The sequence below is a fragment of the Bufo bufo genome, chromosome 5, assembly GCF_905171765.1.
Source record: "Bufo bufo chromosome 5, aBufBuf1.1, whole genome shotgun sequence".
Classification (NCBI taxonomy): domain Eukaryota; kingdom Metazoa; phylum Chordata; class Amphibia; order Anura; family Bufonidae; genus Bufo; species Bufo bufo.
Window position 1 is genome coordinate 435,970,964 of NC_053393.1, and position 15,759 is coordinate 435,986,722.

At 43.4% G+C, this 15,759-nt stretch overlaps 1 protein-coding gene across 1 annotated transcript in view; it reads right to left on the reverse strand.

The window, feature by feature from the left end:
• Window positions 1-2,307: 2,307 nt before the first annotated feature.
• The window catches only part of LOC121002551 (glyoxylate/hydroxypyruvate reductase B-like), a 79,558-nt gene continuing 66,106 nt past the window's right edge, over window positions 2,308-15,759 (reverse strand). Inside the window, exons 5-7 of the mRNA XM_040433994.1 lie at window positions 9,384-9,562; window positions 3,206-3,302; window positions 2,308-2,464 (exon numbers count right to left, since the gene is read on the reverse strand). Of these exons, the coding sequence (XP_040289928.1) occupies window positions 2,308-2,464; window positions 3,206-3,302; window positions 9,384-9,562 (433 nt within the window). The remainder of the gene's footprint in view (window positions 2,465-3,205; window positions 3,303-9,383; window positions 9,563-15,759) is intronic.

A 15,759-nucleotide genomic window follows, 5' to 3' on the forward strand; every position in this document is an offset into this window, starting at 1 on the left:
TCTAGGGGACTCAACCCCCCAGGGGGGGTCAACCCTGATGCAAGACCGCATCAGCCGGGTCTCCAGCATCTACAGGGAGCCGCCATCTTACTTCCGCCGATGCCGAAAGGGACGTCAGACGATCTCCCACGTGACCCGAGTGAAGGAGGAAGCATCCCGACGCGCCGAGAGCCCCCCGGAGGGGAAGCGGCCTCAGCCTTTCATCCACTAGAGAAGCCCCGGAGGGGTAGCTAGCCGGGGTAAAAAATCTGAGCTGAGAGGGGAGACCGGGATCCCCCGACCAGCTCTAGCCCCACAGATCCCCAGAGGGGTAGCTTTCTTTATCTATCTTCTTATCTCCATATATGGGAGCTCACTCCCTATCCCTGTAGGGACAGGAAGACACTGGAGACGGGGAGTGGGGGGGGACCTTTTAAACGTACCTCACTTACTGTCCCTACAGAGATGGGGATGGACATCCTCCCATGTGCTGTCATGGGGGACATCCTGGAAAGTGGGGATAAGAAAGACACCAAGTAGTGTTATATAGGAGGGGCATTGTGGGAAAATGGGACATGGGGTCACAGAGACCCAAACATTCAACTGGACCTGTTTCTGTGCTCCCTGACCCCCCACCAACAGTTTACCATGTAAGAGTCAGTCACTCTCACTAGAACTTCTAAGGCTTCTTTCAGACGGGCGTTGCGGGAAAAGGTGCGGGTGCGTTACGGGAACACCCGCGATTTTTCTGTGCGAGTGCAAAAGATTGTAATGCGTTTTGCACTCGCGTGAGAAAAATCGCGCATGTTTGGTACCCAAACCTGAACTTCTTTACAGGGGTTGTGTAGATTGTATTATTTTCCCTTTTAACATGGTTATAAGGGAAAATAATAGCATTCTGAATACAGAATGCATAGTAAAATAGCGCAGCCCGGCATCTCCTTCTGTCTCCTTTGCTGAATAGGACCTGTGGTGACGTCACTCCGGTCATCACATGATCCATCACATGATCCATCACCATGGTAAAAGATCATGTGATGGATCATGTGATGACCGGAGTGACGTCACCACAGGTCCTGTTCAGCAAAGGAGACAGAAGGATATGCCGGGCTGCGCGAGCAAGTGGACTAAGGTGAGTTAAATAATTTTTAAATTTTTTTTAACCCCTCCAGCGCTATTTCACTATGCATTCTGTATTCAGAATGCTATTTTCCCTTATAACCATGTTATAAGGGAAAATAATAATGATCGGGTCTCCATCCCGATCGTCTCCTAGCAACCGTGCGTGAAAATCGCACCGCATCCGCAATTGCTTGCGGATGCTTGCGATTTTCACGCAACCCCATTCACTTCTATGGGGCCTGCGTTGCGTGAAAAACACAGAATATAGAGCATGCTGCGATTTTCACGCAACGCACAAGTGATGCGTGAAAATCACCGCTCATGTGAACAGCCCTATAGAAGTGAATAGGTCGGTATTCAGTGCGGGTGCAATGCGTTCAACTCACGCATCGCATCCGCGCGGAATACTCGCCCGTGTGAAAGGGGCCTAAATCTCCTCTTGCACCTGCTGCACACTGCTGGTCTTCTGGTGGGCTGAAACTTCCCTCCACCTTATGATTTATACTGGTGGTTCAGCATTACAAACAATCATTTGCAGACCGTCAGCCTACTCAGTCAACATTGGCCATGGGTCACCTTTTTTGTCAGCATCACTTCTCTGAAGCTGTAGAATACAGGACATTTTACAGGACAGCAGAGGTTCTGTACAGAATAGTGTGCAGTCAGAGCTAGAAGTGACCACGTGTTTCCAGAATGGGATCTCCTTTTTGCGGAGCCTGAGGTGGTGATCTACTAGGGGAGCAGAGACAGGTACACATAACAGATGGTGAATGCTGCTGCATGCTCCTTTTTCAGATGCTCCAGTTCCCCCATAACCATATCAGCCACAGTCAGTTACCTTTGCACTTGCCCCACAGCCAGGTCTTCCTTATATATAGCCATGCTGCTGTGGCTAAAATGTACATTAGCCACCTGGTTGAGTCTTGAAATAACTGTTTTTGCCGTGAATATTTTGCTACAAAATGGTGAGAATGACGCCCATGAAAGATTGAAACAAGGCAAATGTTTGATGAATAAAAAACCCTTCTGGTTTTTGTATACTCTGATATGGTGCTGCAGTCCCTTCGAAACGTTTGATGACTTTCATCAAATTATGGATTTATTAGTTATAATTGCATTTTTGGGGTTTTAATAATGAAGATTACATGTAAACACACTTAACATTACATGATCAGCATTACAGGTACTATGCGCACTAAATATACGTTATGGAGCCGTCACTGTGTCCGGAACTGGAAGACCTTTAAGGATGTCAGACGCACCGTGTACAATTTTTTCACAAATTCTTCTTTTTGTCTGATATGTTGCATTTCCAATATGCGGTGTCAAAATAATATTCTTTGCTGTCAGCAAAGGATGATTTCTGGAGAAAGAGATTTAAAAAATTGTAACTCTCATACCTAATATTTTTGAACTTCCTCAAACATTATCAGTGGTGGAAGGGCCTATGCACACGAGCAAATTTCACATGCAGGTGCCATTCGTGTTTGAAAGAGACAGCACCCACAATTAAAAGTAACCCATTGAAAATTGCCCTGAGTGAAAAAACATGCAGCAAGTTCTTATTTTGCATTTCTCATGTACAACTTCTGATTCAAATCAGTGGTTCAGTGAATAAAAACTGAAGCACTCTGGAGGGCGGTCGGTCAGTTTTTGGCCTCATGCACACGACCATTGTGTGTTTTGCGGTCCGGACAGCCATTGATATAACTGCCTATTCCTGTCCGCAAAACAGACAAGAATAGGACAGGTTATGTTTTTTTTGGAGGACCACGGAACGGAGCAACGGATGCGGACAGCATGAGGCCTTATTCTTCCGTTTTTTTCACACGCGGGAAAAATGTGTGAAAACTGAAGACAATCCACGTGAAAAATAAAAAATGCAAGAACCAGAATTGCAGAAAACACAGATGCAAAACTGAGGCCAGTTTTCAGTAGCAGAACTTGCACAGATATAATATCACATCGTATGCATGAGCCCTAACTGTAAAACAAAAATAATAGTCACATATTTACACAGTGGCAAAAAAGATTGCGTTATCATCGTTGCCCATTATCCTTGCACTTGTGGTCGGATTACAGTTGGCTGATTTAAAAGTCATACCTTGGCAGTGGTTCTGGGTATGTGACATCTAAAGCGGCAGCCTTAATTACTCCTCTGTTTAAGGCATCTACCAGGGCATCTTGGTCAACTACCTGACCTGAAATACATTTGTAGAATATCAGTTTTGATTATTATAAATATTAAATGTGGTCATTTATCTGCCTTACAATTGAAGAAACAAATTATTAGTAGGGGACATTTGATTTTGGTTTTATATATACAGTATATATACACAGACCTTTCCTCCTGCCTTATTTGCTAACAACTAGCAGATGCCTGTTTACACGATAGGATATGACATAGACAAGTTATAATTTTAGGTCATCAGAACACTTATTTCACACGACTGATCCTTCCATCCCCATGCAGTCAGTTTTTAAAACGGACAGCATCCGGACTGAACACTGACCTATTCATTTCAATGGGTATACGCACCGTCTGTCCTTTTAGGAAATATTGCAGCATGTTCTATCGTTACCATTTTTTTCATACAGAACTGATCCATTGAAGTCAATGGGTCAGGGAAAAAACCTGACTGCACACAAACGGGATCTATGTGTGGTCTGTTTTTCACTGGTGTTTGCTAGGAGATGCTGTGTGTTATTCTTCAGTTTTTCTTCACATGCATGAAAAATGGATGACAGATATTATAATGGCGGAAAAAGTAAAAACTGAAGGCAGTTGCAGACATAACCGATTCAACTTGCATGTAGAATCATCGAATTTTCACTGAACAGTCTTTAAAGGGGTCGTCTCACTTCAGTAAGTGGCATTTATCATTTAGAGAAAGTTAATACAAGCCACTTACTAATATATTGTTATTATCCATATTGCTTCCTTTGCTGGGTGTATTCATTTTTCCATCACATTATACACTTCTCCTTTCCATGGTTACAGACCACCCTGCAATCCATCAGTGGTGGTCGTGCTTGCACAATATAGGAAAAAGCACTAGCCTATGTGCACTCCCATGGTCCCGGCCACACTTTTTCCTATAGTGTGCAAACACGACCACCACTGATGGATTGCAGGGTGGTCTGTAACCAAGGAAACGCGCGGTGTATAATGTGATAGAAAATGAATCCAGCCAGCAAAGGAAGCAATATGGATAATAGCAATATATTAGTAAGCGGCTTGTATTAACTTTCTCCACATGATAAATGCAACTTACTGAACTGAGGCAACCCCTTAGTGACCAGCCTGTTTTGGGCCTTACTGACCAAGCGTTTTTCTTCAGTTTTTCATCATCACGTTCCAAGAGCTAAAACTTTTTTATTTTTCTGTTTATATAGCTTTATGAGGGTTTGTTTTTTTGTGGGACAAGTTGTAGTTTTTAATGGCGCCATTTTGGGGTACACATAACTTTCTGATTAACTTTTATTAACTCTTTCTGGGAGGGAGATGGAAAAAACAGCAATACTGCCACTGGGTTTTTAAGTTATAAATTTTACGGCGTTCATTTTTCAGGATAAATAACATAATATCTTTATTCTCTGGGTCAGTATGATTACAGTGATAGCAAATACATATATATTTTTTTACATTTTACAACTATTTTTGCAATAAAAACCCTTTGTTTAAAAGAAAAAAAAAGTTTTTGCATTGCCGCTTCCCAAGACCCATAACCTTTTTAATTTTCTTTCTATGGAGTTGTGTGACGGCTTGATTATTGCGGGACAACTTGTATTCTTCATTGGTATCATTTTGGAGTAAATGGCGCTTTTTGATCGCTTGGTATTATGTTTTTTTCAGTGGCAACTAAGAATAAATTAGCAATTTTTTTTATGGCATTCACCATAGGGGATAATTTACATGATATTTATGTAGTCCGAGTCGTTACGGATGCGGCAATACCAAACATATGGAAATTTATTTATTTTTTGCAATTTTTTCCATTGAAAAGCGTTTTTTTTTTAATTGAATAAATGAGTTGTTTTTTTTACTTTTTTTACCACTTAATAGTCCCACAAGGGGACTATAACAGACAGCTTTTTCATTGCTTTTCAAATGCAATGCACTATCCTTATAGTGCATTGCATTTTAATGGCAATGCTATCCTGACATTGACCAGAAGGCTGTGCCAGAGAGGCACAGCCTGCTGAAAATTCCTGAAGGCTGGCCTGGGGCCTACATTAGACCCCAGGCAGCCTTCACACAAATACGATTGCGGGGTGCCGATGGGAGACAGAGGGAGTCTGCTCCCTTTGTCAGCACTTTACATGTGGCGGGCGCCATTTCCCGCTGCATGTAAAGTGTTAAACAGCCCGGATCGGCACTCCTGCCAAATCGGGCTGTCAGAGCAGGGCCGCAGCTCTCATGTGAGAGCCGGGTCCCCGCTGCACGGGGGACCTGTGCAGAGCTTAGACTGGGCTGCCGTAAAAAAGCGGCAGCCCAGCCTAAGGCCCCTTAGTGACCGCCATAAAAACGCGTATGGGTGGTCACAAAGGGGTTGTCTTGCCATTTACTGTATATTGATGACCTATCGTCAAAATACTACACCAGGCACCCCTGACGATCAGTTGTTTGAAGAGGAGACGATGCTCCATGTGAGTGCTGCTTCCTGTTCATTACACTGCCCGTTGTTTCGGAAGTTAGGACGGTGCAGTGTAATGACAAGTACTCGCTCCATTCACTTGAATGGAGCAAGAACTTGTAATTAAACTAGGGTTGTCCGATACCAAAATTTTAATTCAGTTTCAATACTCGATACCATGCGAAAAATATAAAAAAAACACCAAAAAAGTTTCGCGCATTCTGCATTTTATGGAATGTCCAGCCCATAATAGAACAGTCCAATCCTATTTTTTGGGGGGACAAGGTGACTAAAAAAAAATGGCGAATCGAACTGTTTTATTGATTTTTTTTTTGCGTTCACCTCATAGGACATTTTATTTTATTTTAATAGTTTGGACTTTTCGGACGTGGCGCTATTTAATATGTTTATTTATTGTTTATATATTTTATATGTAAAATTGGGAAAGGGGAGATTTATACTTAATATTTTGGTGTGTTTTTTTTAACTTTTTATTTAATAACCATTTCCCCCTAGGGACTAGAACCTGGGATATTTTAATCCCTTGTCCTATTCACCCTAATAGAGCTCTATTAGGGTGAACAGGATCTCACACTCTCCCTGCTGCCCTGTGCATAGTACACAAAGCAGCAGGGAGATTACCATGGCAGCCAGTGCTTCAGTAGCATCCTGGCTGCCATGGTAACCGATCAGAGCTCCAGGATTACACTGCTGGGGCTCCGATCAAAAGCTGCCACTGAGGAGGAGGGGAGGGGACCCGGTGGAGGAGGAGGGGAGGGGACCAAGTGGCCACTGCCACCAATGATTTTAATACTGGGGGGTGGGGGGAAGGGGGTGCACTGCGCCACCAATGATTTTAATACTGGGGAGGAGGGGGGCGCACAGCGCCACCAATGATAATTAACATTTAATACAGGAGGCGGGTGCGGCACCTGAGGGGTTAACTGCCGCTGATCGTAGCTCCCCGCCAGCACCTACCTCTTGGATTTGTATTAAATGTTTACTTTCATTGGTGGCGCAGTGTGCACGCCCCTCTCTCCTCAGTGGTGGCAGCGGCACAGGGGGAGGGAGAGAGTGCTTCCTTTTCCCCTGTGCTGCTGAGTAGAATACAGAGCGCGCCGAGAGCAGAGCGCTCCATGTTCTCTGATACTAGACTGCGCAATAGCGAAGCCTAGTATCGAAAAAAAGGCAAATCCCGGTATCGAGGTCGATACCAGACAAAAGTATCGATTGGGTATCGAAAATTCGATACCCGAAACAACCCTAAATTACAATATGCTGCGCTACAGGGGAGACAATGAGTAATGTAATGAGCAGGAAGCAGTGCTTACATGGAATGCCCTCTCCATTTCAAATATCTGATCGGCAGTGGGTGCTGGGTGTTGGACCCCTGCCGATCAGACATATATAGCCTGCACAACCCTTTTAACTGATTTTCAGAAAACAATGAAGCACACTAAAGCAAAACTTAGAAAAAATGTCTGTTTTGGATCAGTCATGTGAAAGAGGCCTGAGGCTAATTGTACTGGGTGATTATTTATTCCCTTTAGGCCGAATGCACGATCTATACGAGTGTATTACTGTAGTGCGGCGGCGACATGAAGCGCACGGCGTCATAGCAAACAATGACGCCGTGTGCTCCTGCTGTCAGCAGGAATCCAGGTCGGCATACCACGGACCGCTCACGGTCGCGGAACACAGAAGTCAGATTTTTGAATGTCAGGTCTTCCTTCAGAAAATACTATGCATATATGTGCATGCATTTTACTTCAGCTGCCCATCTGGAAACCACAAGAAGCACATAAGATATACAGTGCTTTGAAAAAAATATTCATACCCCTTGAACTTTCCACATTTTTTCACGTTACATCCAAAAACTTAAATGTATTTTATTGGGATTTTATGTGATAGACCAACAAAATAGCAAGCACAGTATGTGTGAAGTGAAAAGAAAATGATACATGGTTTTTAAAATCCAGCCTCCTGTACTCTGATACCCCTAAATAAAATCCAGTGTGACCAATTGCCTTCAGAAATTACTTAATTTGTAAATAAAGTCCACCTGTATGTACTGTAGTCTCACTATGACTACAGCTGTTCTGTGGAGGCCTCAGAGGTCTGTTAGTGAACATTAGTGATCAAACAGCACAATGAAAACCAAGGAACACACCAGACAGGTCAGGGATAAAGTTGTGGAGAAGTGTAAAGCAGAGTTAGGCTATAGAAAAATATCCCACGCTCTGGACATCTCATGGAGCACTGAAAATGGAAGGAGTATGGCACAACTGCAAAACTACCAAGACATGGTCATCCTCCTAAACTGACAGCCCAGGCAAGGAGAGCACTAATTTGAGAAGCAGACAAGATGCCTATGGTCACTCTGGAGGAGCTGCAGGAATCCACAGCTTAGGTGGGAGAATCTGTCCACAGGACAACTTTTGTGTACTCCACAAATTTAGGCTACTTTCACACTACCGTTCAGAGCGGGTCCGTCTGATGTCTGCCCAGACGGATCCGCTCATATATAACGCAGACTTGGGATCCGTTCAGAACGGATCCGTCTGCATTATATTGTAGAAAAAATTCTAAGTGTGAAAGTAGCTTCAGACGGATCCATCCAGACTTTACATTGAAGGTCAATGGGGGACGGATCCGTTTGAAAATTGAGCCATACTGTGTCAACTTCAAACGGATCCGTCCCCATTGACTTACATTGTAAGTCTGGACGGATCAGCTTGCCTCCGCACGGCCAGGCGGACACCTGAACACTGCAAGCAGCGTTCAGGTGTCCGCTTGCTGAGCGGAGCGGAGGCTGAACGCTGCCAGACTGATGCATTCTGAGCGGATCCGCGTCCACTCAGAATGCATTAGGGCAGTACGGATGTGTTCGGGGCCGCTTGTGAGCCCCTTCAAACGGAGCTCACAAGCGGAGCCCCGAACGCTAGTGTGTGTCAATAAAGCCTTAGCCTTTATTGAAGAGTGGCAAGAAGAAAGCCATTTTCGAAACCAAGCCATAAGAAGTCCCATTTGCCACACGCCATGTAGGGGACACAGCAAATATGTGGAAGAAGGTGCTCTGGTCAGACAAGAACAACGTTGAAGTTTTTGGCCTAAATGCAAAACACTATGTGTGGCGGAAAACTAACACACCGTCCCCACCGTGAAACATGGTGGTGGCAGCAGGGACAGGGTAGCTGGTCAGAGTTGATGGGAGCTAAATGCAGGGCAATCCTGAAGGAAAACCTAGTAGGGGCTACAAAAGACTTGAGACTGGGGCAGAGGTTCACCTTCCAAAATGGCAGTGTGAATAGCCACATAGACTTCAACTCGTTATAAAAATGGCCGTGTGATGGCCTTTACTTAAACGGCCATCAAACAGCCATTTTTTCCATTCGAGTGCATAAAGCCTTACTGTAGACAGTTGTCAGACATAATTGTGAAAAGAGGGAGGGGAATGGGGGATATCCTGGAACTCACGCAGACATAATTTTCTATGTGTTACAGTAGGAAACTACAGTGTAGCTGACAATAATGCTGCAAGGTTTGATCAGCCTCATGGTATAGGTAAAAATGTCAGAATGCTTGACATTATGTCTCAAATAGCATTTGGATGCATTTTATGTACATTATATTTGAGAAACATACCTCTGCTAATGTTGATAAGAGTGGCTGTGGGCTTCATTAATTGAAATTCCTCTCGACCAATCAAATTGTGTGTGTCTGGTGTCAGCCTGACAACCACCATTACAAAGTCAGACTGCTGAAGCAAATCAGCCATGTTACTACAGTATTTAGCTCCGACTTCCGTTTCTTCTTCCACAGTTCTGTTTGAAAATCATAGTAGTACATTAATGTTAGTGCTAGGCATAAAAAATGTTAATCAGGTCATGTTCACAGCCTGCCAGAGTTCACCGGATCAGTCATTGCCGGATTCAACAGATCACCGGCAGATCACTATTGACTATAATGGAATCCGGTGGTGATACGGCATACATACAGTGTTTCGGCTGGACAAAAACCTTTGCATGCAGCGGTTTTTGGTCCGACCGACAGCCGGTATTTGTGCCGGATCCTCTTGCTGCAGATGCAAACAAGACCTAAGGGTCCTTACACACATGAATTTGGCTCTGGCATTATGGAGGAATAAGAACAAGCAGGATTTTCTGTGTTTTTATGCTGTGGTTTTCGTGTTGTTTTATTGTGGCGTTTTTTCTGCACATAGTGTGGCTTACCACTAGTGTTTTCGTCACAGTGTTTTTCCCTTATAGATAAGGTGTTGGAAAAGCGCCTGAAAAAACTCAAAGACCTACAGCATAATAAAGACAAAACCTATTTAACAAAAAATCCAGGAAAAAAATAAAGCTTGCGTGTCCTGCATTTCATATTCCCCACAGATCTAGAGCTGGCTTTTTTAGAGCAGAAAAATTCTGCAAAAAATTCAGGTGCAAAAAAACACCACTGAAAACGCACAAGTGCAGAAAAACACAGCTACAAAACTACTTGTGAAAGAGTTTTTTATTTTTATTTTTTTTAAATATAAGATCATTTTTATAACTTTTTTGAACAACACACATTTTATAAATTACAATTCCCACCCCCCATAAACAATCCTGCCCCACTGTCCATGTAGTAAGAGATTTCAGATGAACAAGAGACATAAGATACAGTTTGGGGTCCATTCACACGTCCGCAAATAGGTCCGCATCCGTTCCGCAATATTGGGAACAGGTGCCGACCCATTCATTCTCTATGGGGCCGGAAGAGATGCGGAGAGCACACTATGTGCTCCCCGCATCCGCATTTCCGGAGCGCGGCCCTGAACTTTCGGGCCGCGGCTCCGCAAAAAAAATAGAACATGTCTTATTCTTTTCCGAAATTGCGGACAAGAATAGGCAGTTCTATGGGGGGGTGCAGATCCACCATAAATCTGACTAGGATTTGTGTTGCTAGTATTTTTCCCTTTGTGGTTCGCATTAGGACAATTTTTTTAAATCAGATATCTTTTAATTGAGTTTTACTCATAAACAAATAAAATGCACATCATGTTTACAGTGTCCAAAACAGTTCAGACATAGTAGGATAGAGTACTGACACGACAATAATTGTTGACTCATAAGTGTTAATCAAGTGCAAGTCCACAACTAACTCCCCCCTTCCCCCATGAGACAATCACAGTAACAGCTGGCTGCCAAAAATCAAAGGAGAGGAGAAATAAAAATTCAGGGTTGACTCCCTAAAGAGAAGAAGAATGAAGAGTTTCCCCCGGGGTAGCAGCAAGGAGCAGCCATCGGCATATACTCTTAATTGGATGTAGGTGGACACCACGATGTCATAACTTCAGGCTCCCTATTATCATTCTACCCCTCAATTATGAATGTATAAGTCACCTCGTAAGTGCCAACCACGGACTGCAGACACCGGATCTATCAATCCAGGGGCCCCATATAGGCTCAAATTTTGAGAGGCAGTTTCGATTGAGACAAACACCGCTTTCCAGTCTTATAACAACATTTAGTCGTGCTATATACTGTGCTATAAAAGGAGGCAGTGGTTGTATCCACTTGGCTGCCAGTGTTTTACGTGCCTGGTACAACATCCTATTTATTCCTATAATAATAGGCATCTGCAGTTGATCAGATTAAAAAATGCCCAGTAGGCACATTTTAGGATCGAGAGGGAAATCTGCACGATACACTTAATTGATTAGCTGTATTATCTCACTCCAATATTTCTCTTATTGCATGCACAGCAGCTCCATAGCATATGTAACAAGTCAGCCTCTGACTCGCCACATTTTGGGGAACAGGAGTCTCCTCTATATCCAATTTTAAGCAGGAATAGCAGGGTTTTGTACACTATGGATCAAAAACAGCTGGGACAGTCTAGCAGCTTCACTCAGGGATAGCCTCGGGGTCAATGCCAGCATCTCCGCCCATTGAGTATCAGTAATACTCCCAACATCCTTTTCCCATTGTGCCTTTACCCTAAGAGGAAAGACCTTCAGAAACTCACCATGCAATGATGGGTAAATTCTCGAAATAGCTCCCCTCGCAGATCCTACTGCCACCACAGACTCAAGCGCCTGTAGTGGCGGTAGGATGTAGATTGCAGCGATAGTATTTTAGATTGGGCATCTAATGCGCATCTTAGCTATAGGTACTTATAGAAATGATTGGAGGGTAGATTCAACTCTGAGCACAATTGCTGAAATTGTTATAGGAGGCCTTGGGAGTACAATTGTTCAATTTTCCAAATCCTTTTTCGTTCCCATAGGGAAAATCCTTTCAGTTGGGAAAGTTCTCGTAAGACAGGATTGTTCTATATAGGAGACATATTTAGAAGTCCTGAGACCCCCAAAAGCAGTTTAGCCTTAGCCCACACTTTCCTCAGAAGCACCAAAGTTGGGGCAGATCCTAGTTTTGAATGCACTCCCCCTTCCAAGGCCGCCAGGGGCGGAGAGCGTCTCGATGCCCATTCAACTAATCTGCCACTTCTCCCCATTCTTCCAGCCCTTAAAATCCTGCAGCTGAGCAGATACAAAATATAATAATGGGTTGAGCATTGCTAAATCTCCCGATTCCTTGTTTCTTTGCAGGGTTTCATATCTAATTTTACTTCCTTTAGTCTTCCACCGCAAAGAACGAAAAACTTGTTGGGTTTTGTAAAAATATTTCATAGGAAATGTGAGGGATAGGAGATCTTTTCTTGTCTTATGTCAACCATCTTAAAAGGTTGACGTGCTTGTGATTATTTTAAGATAATGTTAAGGTTACATATTTCACATACTTCCTCTTCTGTCTTTTTTTTTTAACAAATCTCTTTTTATTAAGAGAATCAAAATATCAGATCATTACAGATGAGATATAAGCAAGGATAATACGTACATTAGAAGCAAGAAATAAGTGATCCGACATTTTCTAGAAAACCGAAACATCAGGGTATACATAGATACATGTTTCGACAATAACATGGAAATAAAGAAACAAAAGAAAAACAAAAAACTTCAACGGTTCAGTTGATTCTATAAGTAATATTGCAGTTATGAATCTTTATGTGTGCGCCCAGCTCCGGATGCCCTCCTCGTCCAAATATACGGAATATATGGGTAAAATACCCTCCGTCAACACCATAGTTTTAAATTATTTCACCCTAAACTCTCTCCAAGGTACCCACAAGTCGAAGAATCTACTATGTGCCCTGTTAGCCCAACTTGCCAATTCCTCCATCAAAAATATTTGGTCTATTTTCGTGTACCAATCCTCCAAGGAGTGAGATGTAGGCCGAAGCCAATTTAGTGGAACTAATAGTCTAGCTGCCTTTACTAATATGGTTGGTAGGTCCGACAAAGCTGGTCGCCAGGTGTCGGAAGGCAGCCATAGTAATACTGATACAGGGGATAACTTAATTGAAGTTTTACAAATTACATTCACCTGGCGTTCTACCAGCTCCCAAAATGGTTGGATATTTGTGCAGAACCATAAAATATGACCAGCGAGTCATAGTTTTAAATGAATGTTCCTGTATTGTGATGCATTTGGAAAACCTATGGGATCTCTGGTATATCTGAGTAAGTTCATAGGGGGAGAAAGAATGGTCTAAGTCAGACTCCCAAGCCCTAATAAAAGCTGGGGTGCTAACAGGCCTCTTAGTCCGTAACCATTTATACAAAAACGAGATGCTACGCCTAGGTAGTTTCTCATGGGACGCGAGTTGTTTAAACCAAGTAGGGACAGGGGGTCCGTCATATCTGGCTATTAATTCTTGGCAAGCATTCTTAAGCGCATTAAGTGCCAATAAATTTTCCACTCCCACTAAGTCTGAACAGAACGAGGTTATGTCTCTCTCTGTCTTTAATCTGGTAAGGAGGGATGCCAATGCGGTGTTCTTGAGTATTCTCCAGACTTGTGGAATGGTTGGCGTATCAGCTTTTAACAGGAAGGGAATAGCCATAGCTGGTAGATTGTAGGGTGGAGTCGAAAAGGGTTCCATATGACCCATGAGGTTAAAAGCTCATGGTTAACCCCATTGGTTTAGCATCAGGTAAATCAAGTCCCCATAGGCCCGCTAACTGCTTTTCTGTCAACATCGCAAGCTAAATGTCTGTAGGCTGGTACACAAAGAAGTAACCATCTCTTTAGTTGTATGGCTTTATGGTAAGAAGCTAAGTCTGGGAGTCCGAACCCTCCATGTGAACGGGGACTAATTAATCTATCATAAGCCACTCTGGGTTTCTTACTCCTCCAGAGGAATGCCGTAAACAATTGACGGACACACCGGAAGAATGATTGTGCTACACTAATCGGTATCATTTGTAGCAAATAAAGCAATTTTGGAACTATATACGTTTGTAGGACATTCTTGCGACCAATCCATTAGACCCATGGGAGCGTTAACAAGTGCAGTTGGGTTTGTATTTTCCTTAAGAGGGATAAATAATTAATGTTATACAGTTTTAGAGTAATTTATTTTGAAGTTAGATAATTCTCCAAAGGTGGAAAAAAGATCTAAAATCAAGGAAAGGCTTGTCTGGGGTTTGGGACTAGTAGCATTAAGTCGTCAGCAAATGCTGCACATTTATGTTCGGTAGGCCCAACCACCTGCAGACCTCTAATCAATGAGTTATCATGAAACGCTTGTAGTAACGTTTCCATAACCATTATGAACAGGGACGGGGATAATGGACAACCCTGACGGGTGCCGTTGGTGATAGGGAACTTGTTTGACAGTGTGCCATTGACTCGTACTCTGGCGCTGGGTGCGCTATAAAGAGACATTATCGCTTGTATGAACTCAGAGGGAACTCCAAACCTGTGAAGGGTACGCTGCATGTATAGCCAGTCGACCCGATCGAAAGCCTTCTCGGCATCAGTACTCAACATCACAAGAGGCTGTGATTTACGTTTAGACCACAGGATGGCGTTAATGAGACGACAAGATTGGAAGTGACCCTCTCTGCCCATCACGAAGCCAGCCTGTTGTTTATTAATAATCTTGGGTATCAAAGAGGACAACCTGGAGGCTAGAAGTTTGGCCCAAATCTTTATATCCAAATTTAACAACGAGATCGGCCTATAATTACCACACTCTTTTGTGTCTTTACCTTCTTTATGAATGATTGTGATTGTGGCCTCTAGAGCCTGGTTAGGGAGAGGTTCACCCCTTGCCAGCGCCTGACACCACTTCGTCAACTGGGGCAAAAGGGATGGGAGAAACTTCTTATAGTACCCTATCGGTAGACCATCAGGGCCTGGTGCTTTGTCCAAAGGCATTCCCTCGATCACCTTTTTTACTTCCTATTCTGAAAAAGGTTCCGTCAAACTGAGGCCATCATCCCTGCTTAGGACTGGAAGTTTCAAGGCTGTTAGAAAATTATTTATGCGGTGTACTCTTTCAGCCTCCGACGGGTTGTTTCTGAAGAGGTCCCAAGATTGTAAAGCTTTTTGTAAAAAGAGCAAAATTCTGCCGCTATTTCAGAAGTGTTGGAGACATATGCACCTCCTAAGGATTTAATGGAGGAGATGAATTGCGCATCTCTTCTCTCTTTGATTTGGTGGGACATAAGTTTGCCTCCCTTATTTCCGTGTAAGTATTGTTTAAATTTGGCATACTGATACGCTTTTGCGCACTTAACGTTAAGTAGCGCCTTCAACTGCCTCCTTAAGGATTTGAGCTCATCTTGAGCATGGGTAAGTCTGGACTGTTTCTGAATATATTTGATGGTCGCTATTTGGCTTAACAGTGAGTTCAGTTTCTTTTGTCTTTCTTTTTTAACTTTAGCACCTAAGGCAATGAGTTCTCCACGGATAAAGGCTCTGTGAGCCTCCCATATAACTGTCTGGACAGGGCCGGCGCCACCTGTAAGGCGACCTAGGCAGTCTAATGTAGTGTGGCTGAACTCTGTTTGGTCCGTTCGCGGTACAGGAGCATTTGTGTGCTCACTTAGTGTGCACTTCCTTTCAGTCCGGCCGGGTACAGGAAACAAATGCTCCTGTACCGCGGACCGAACAGAGCTCGGCCACGC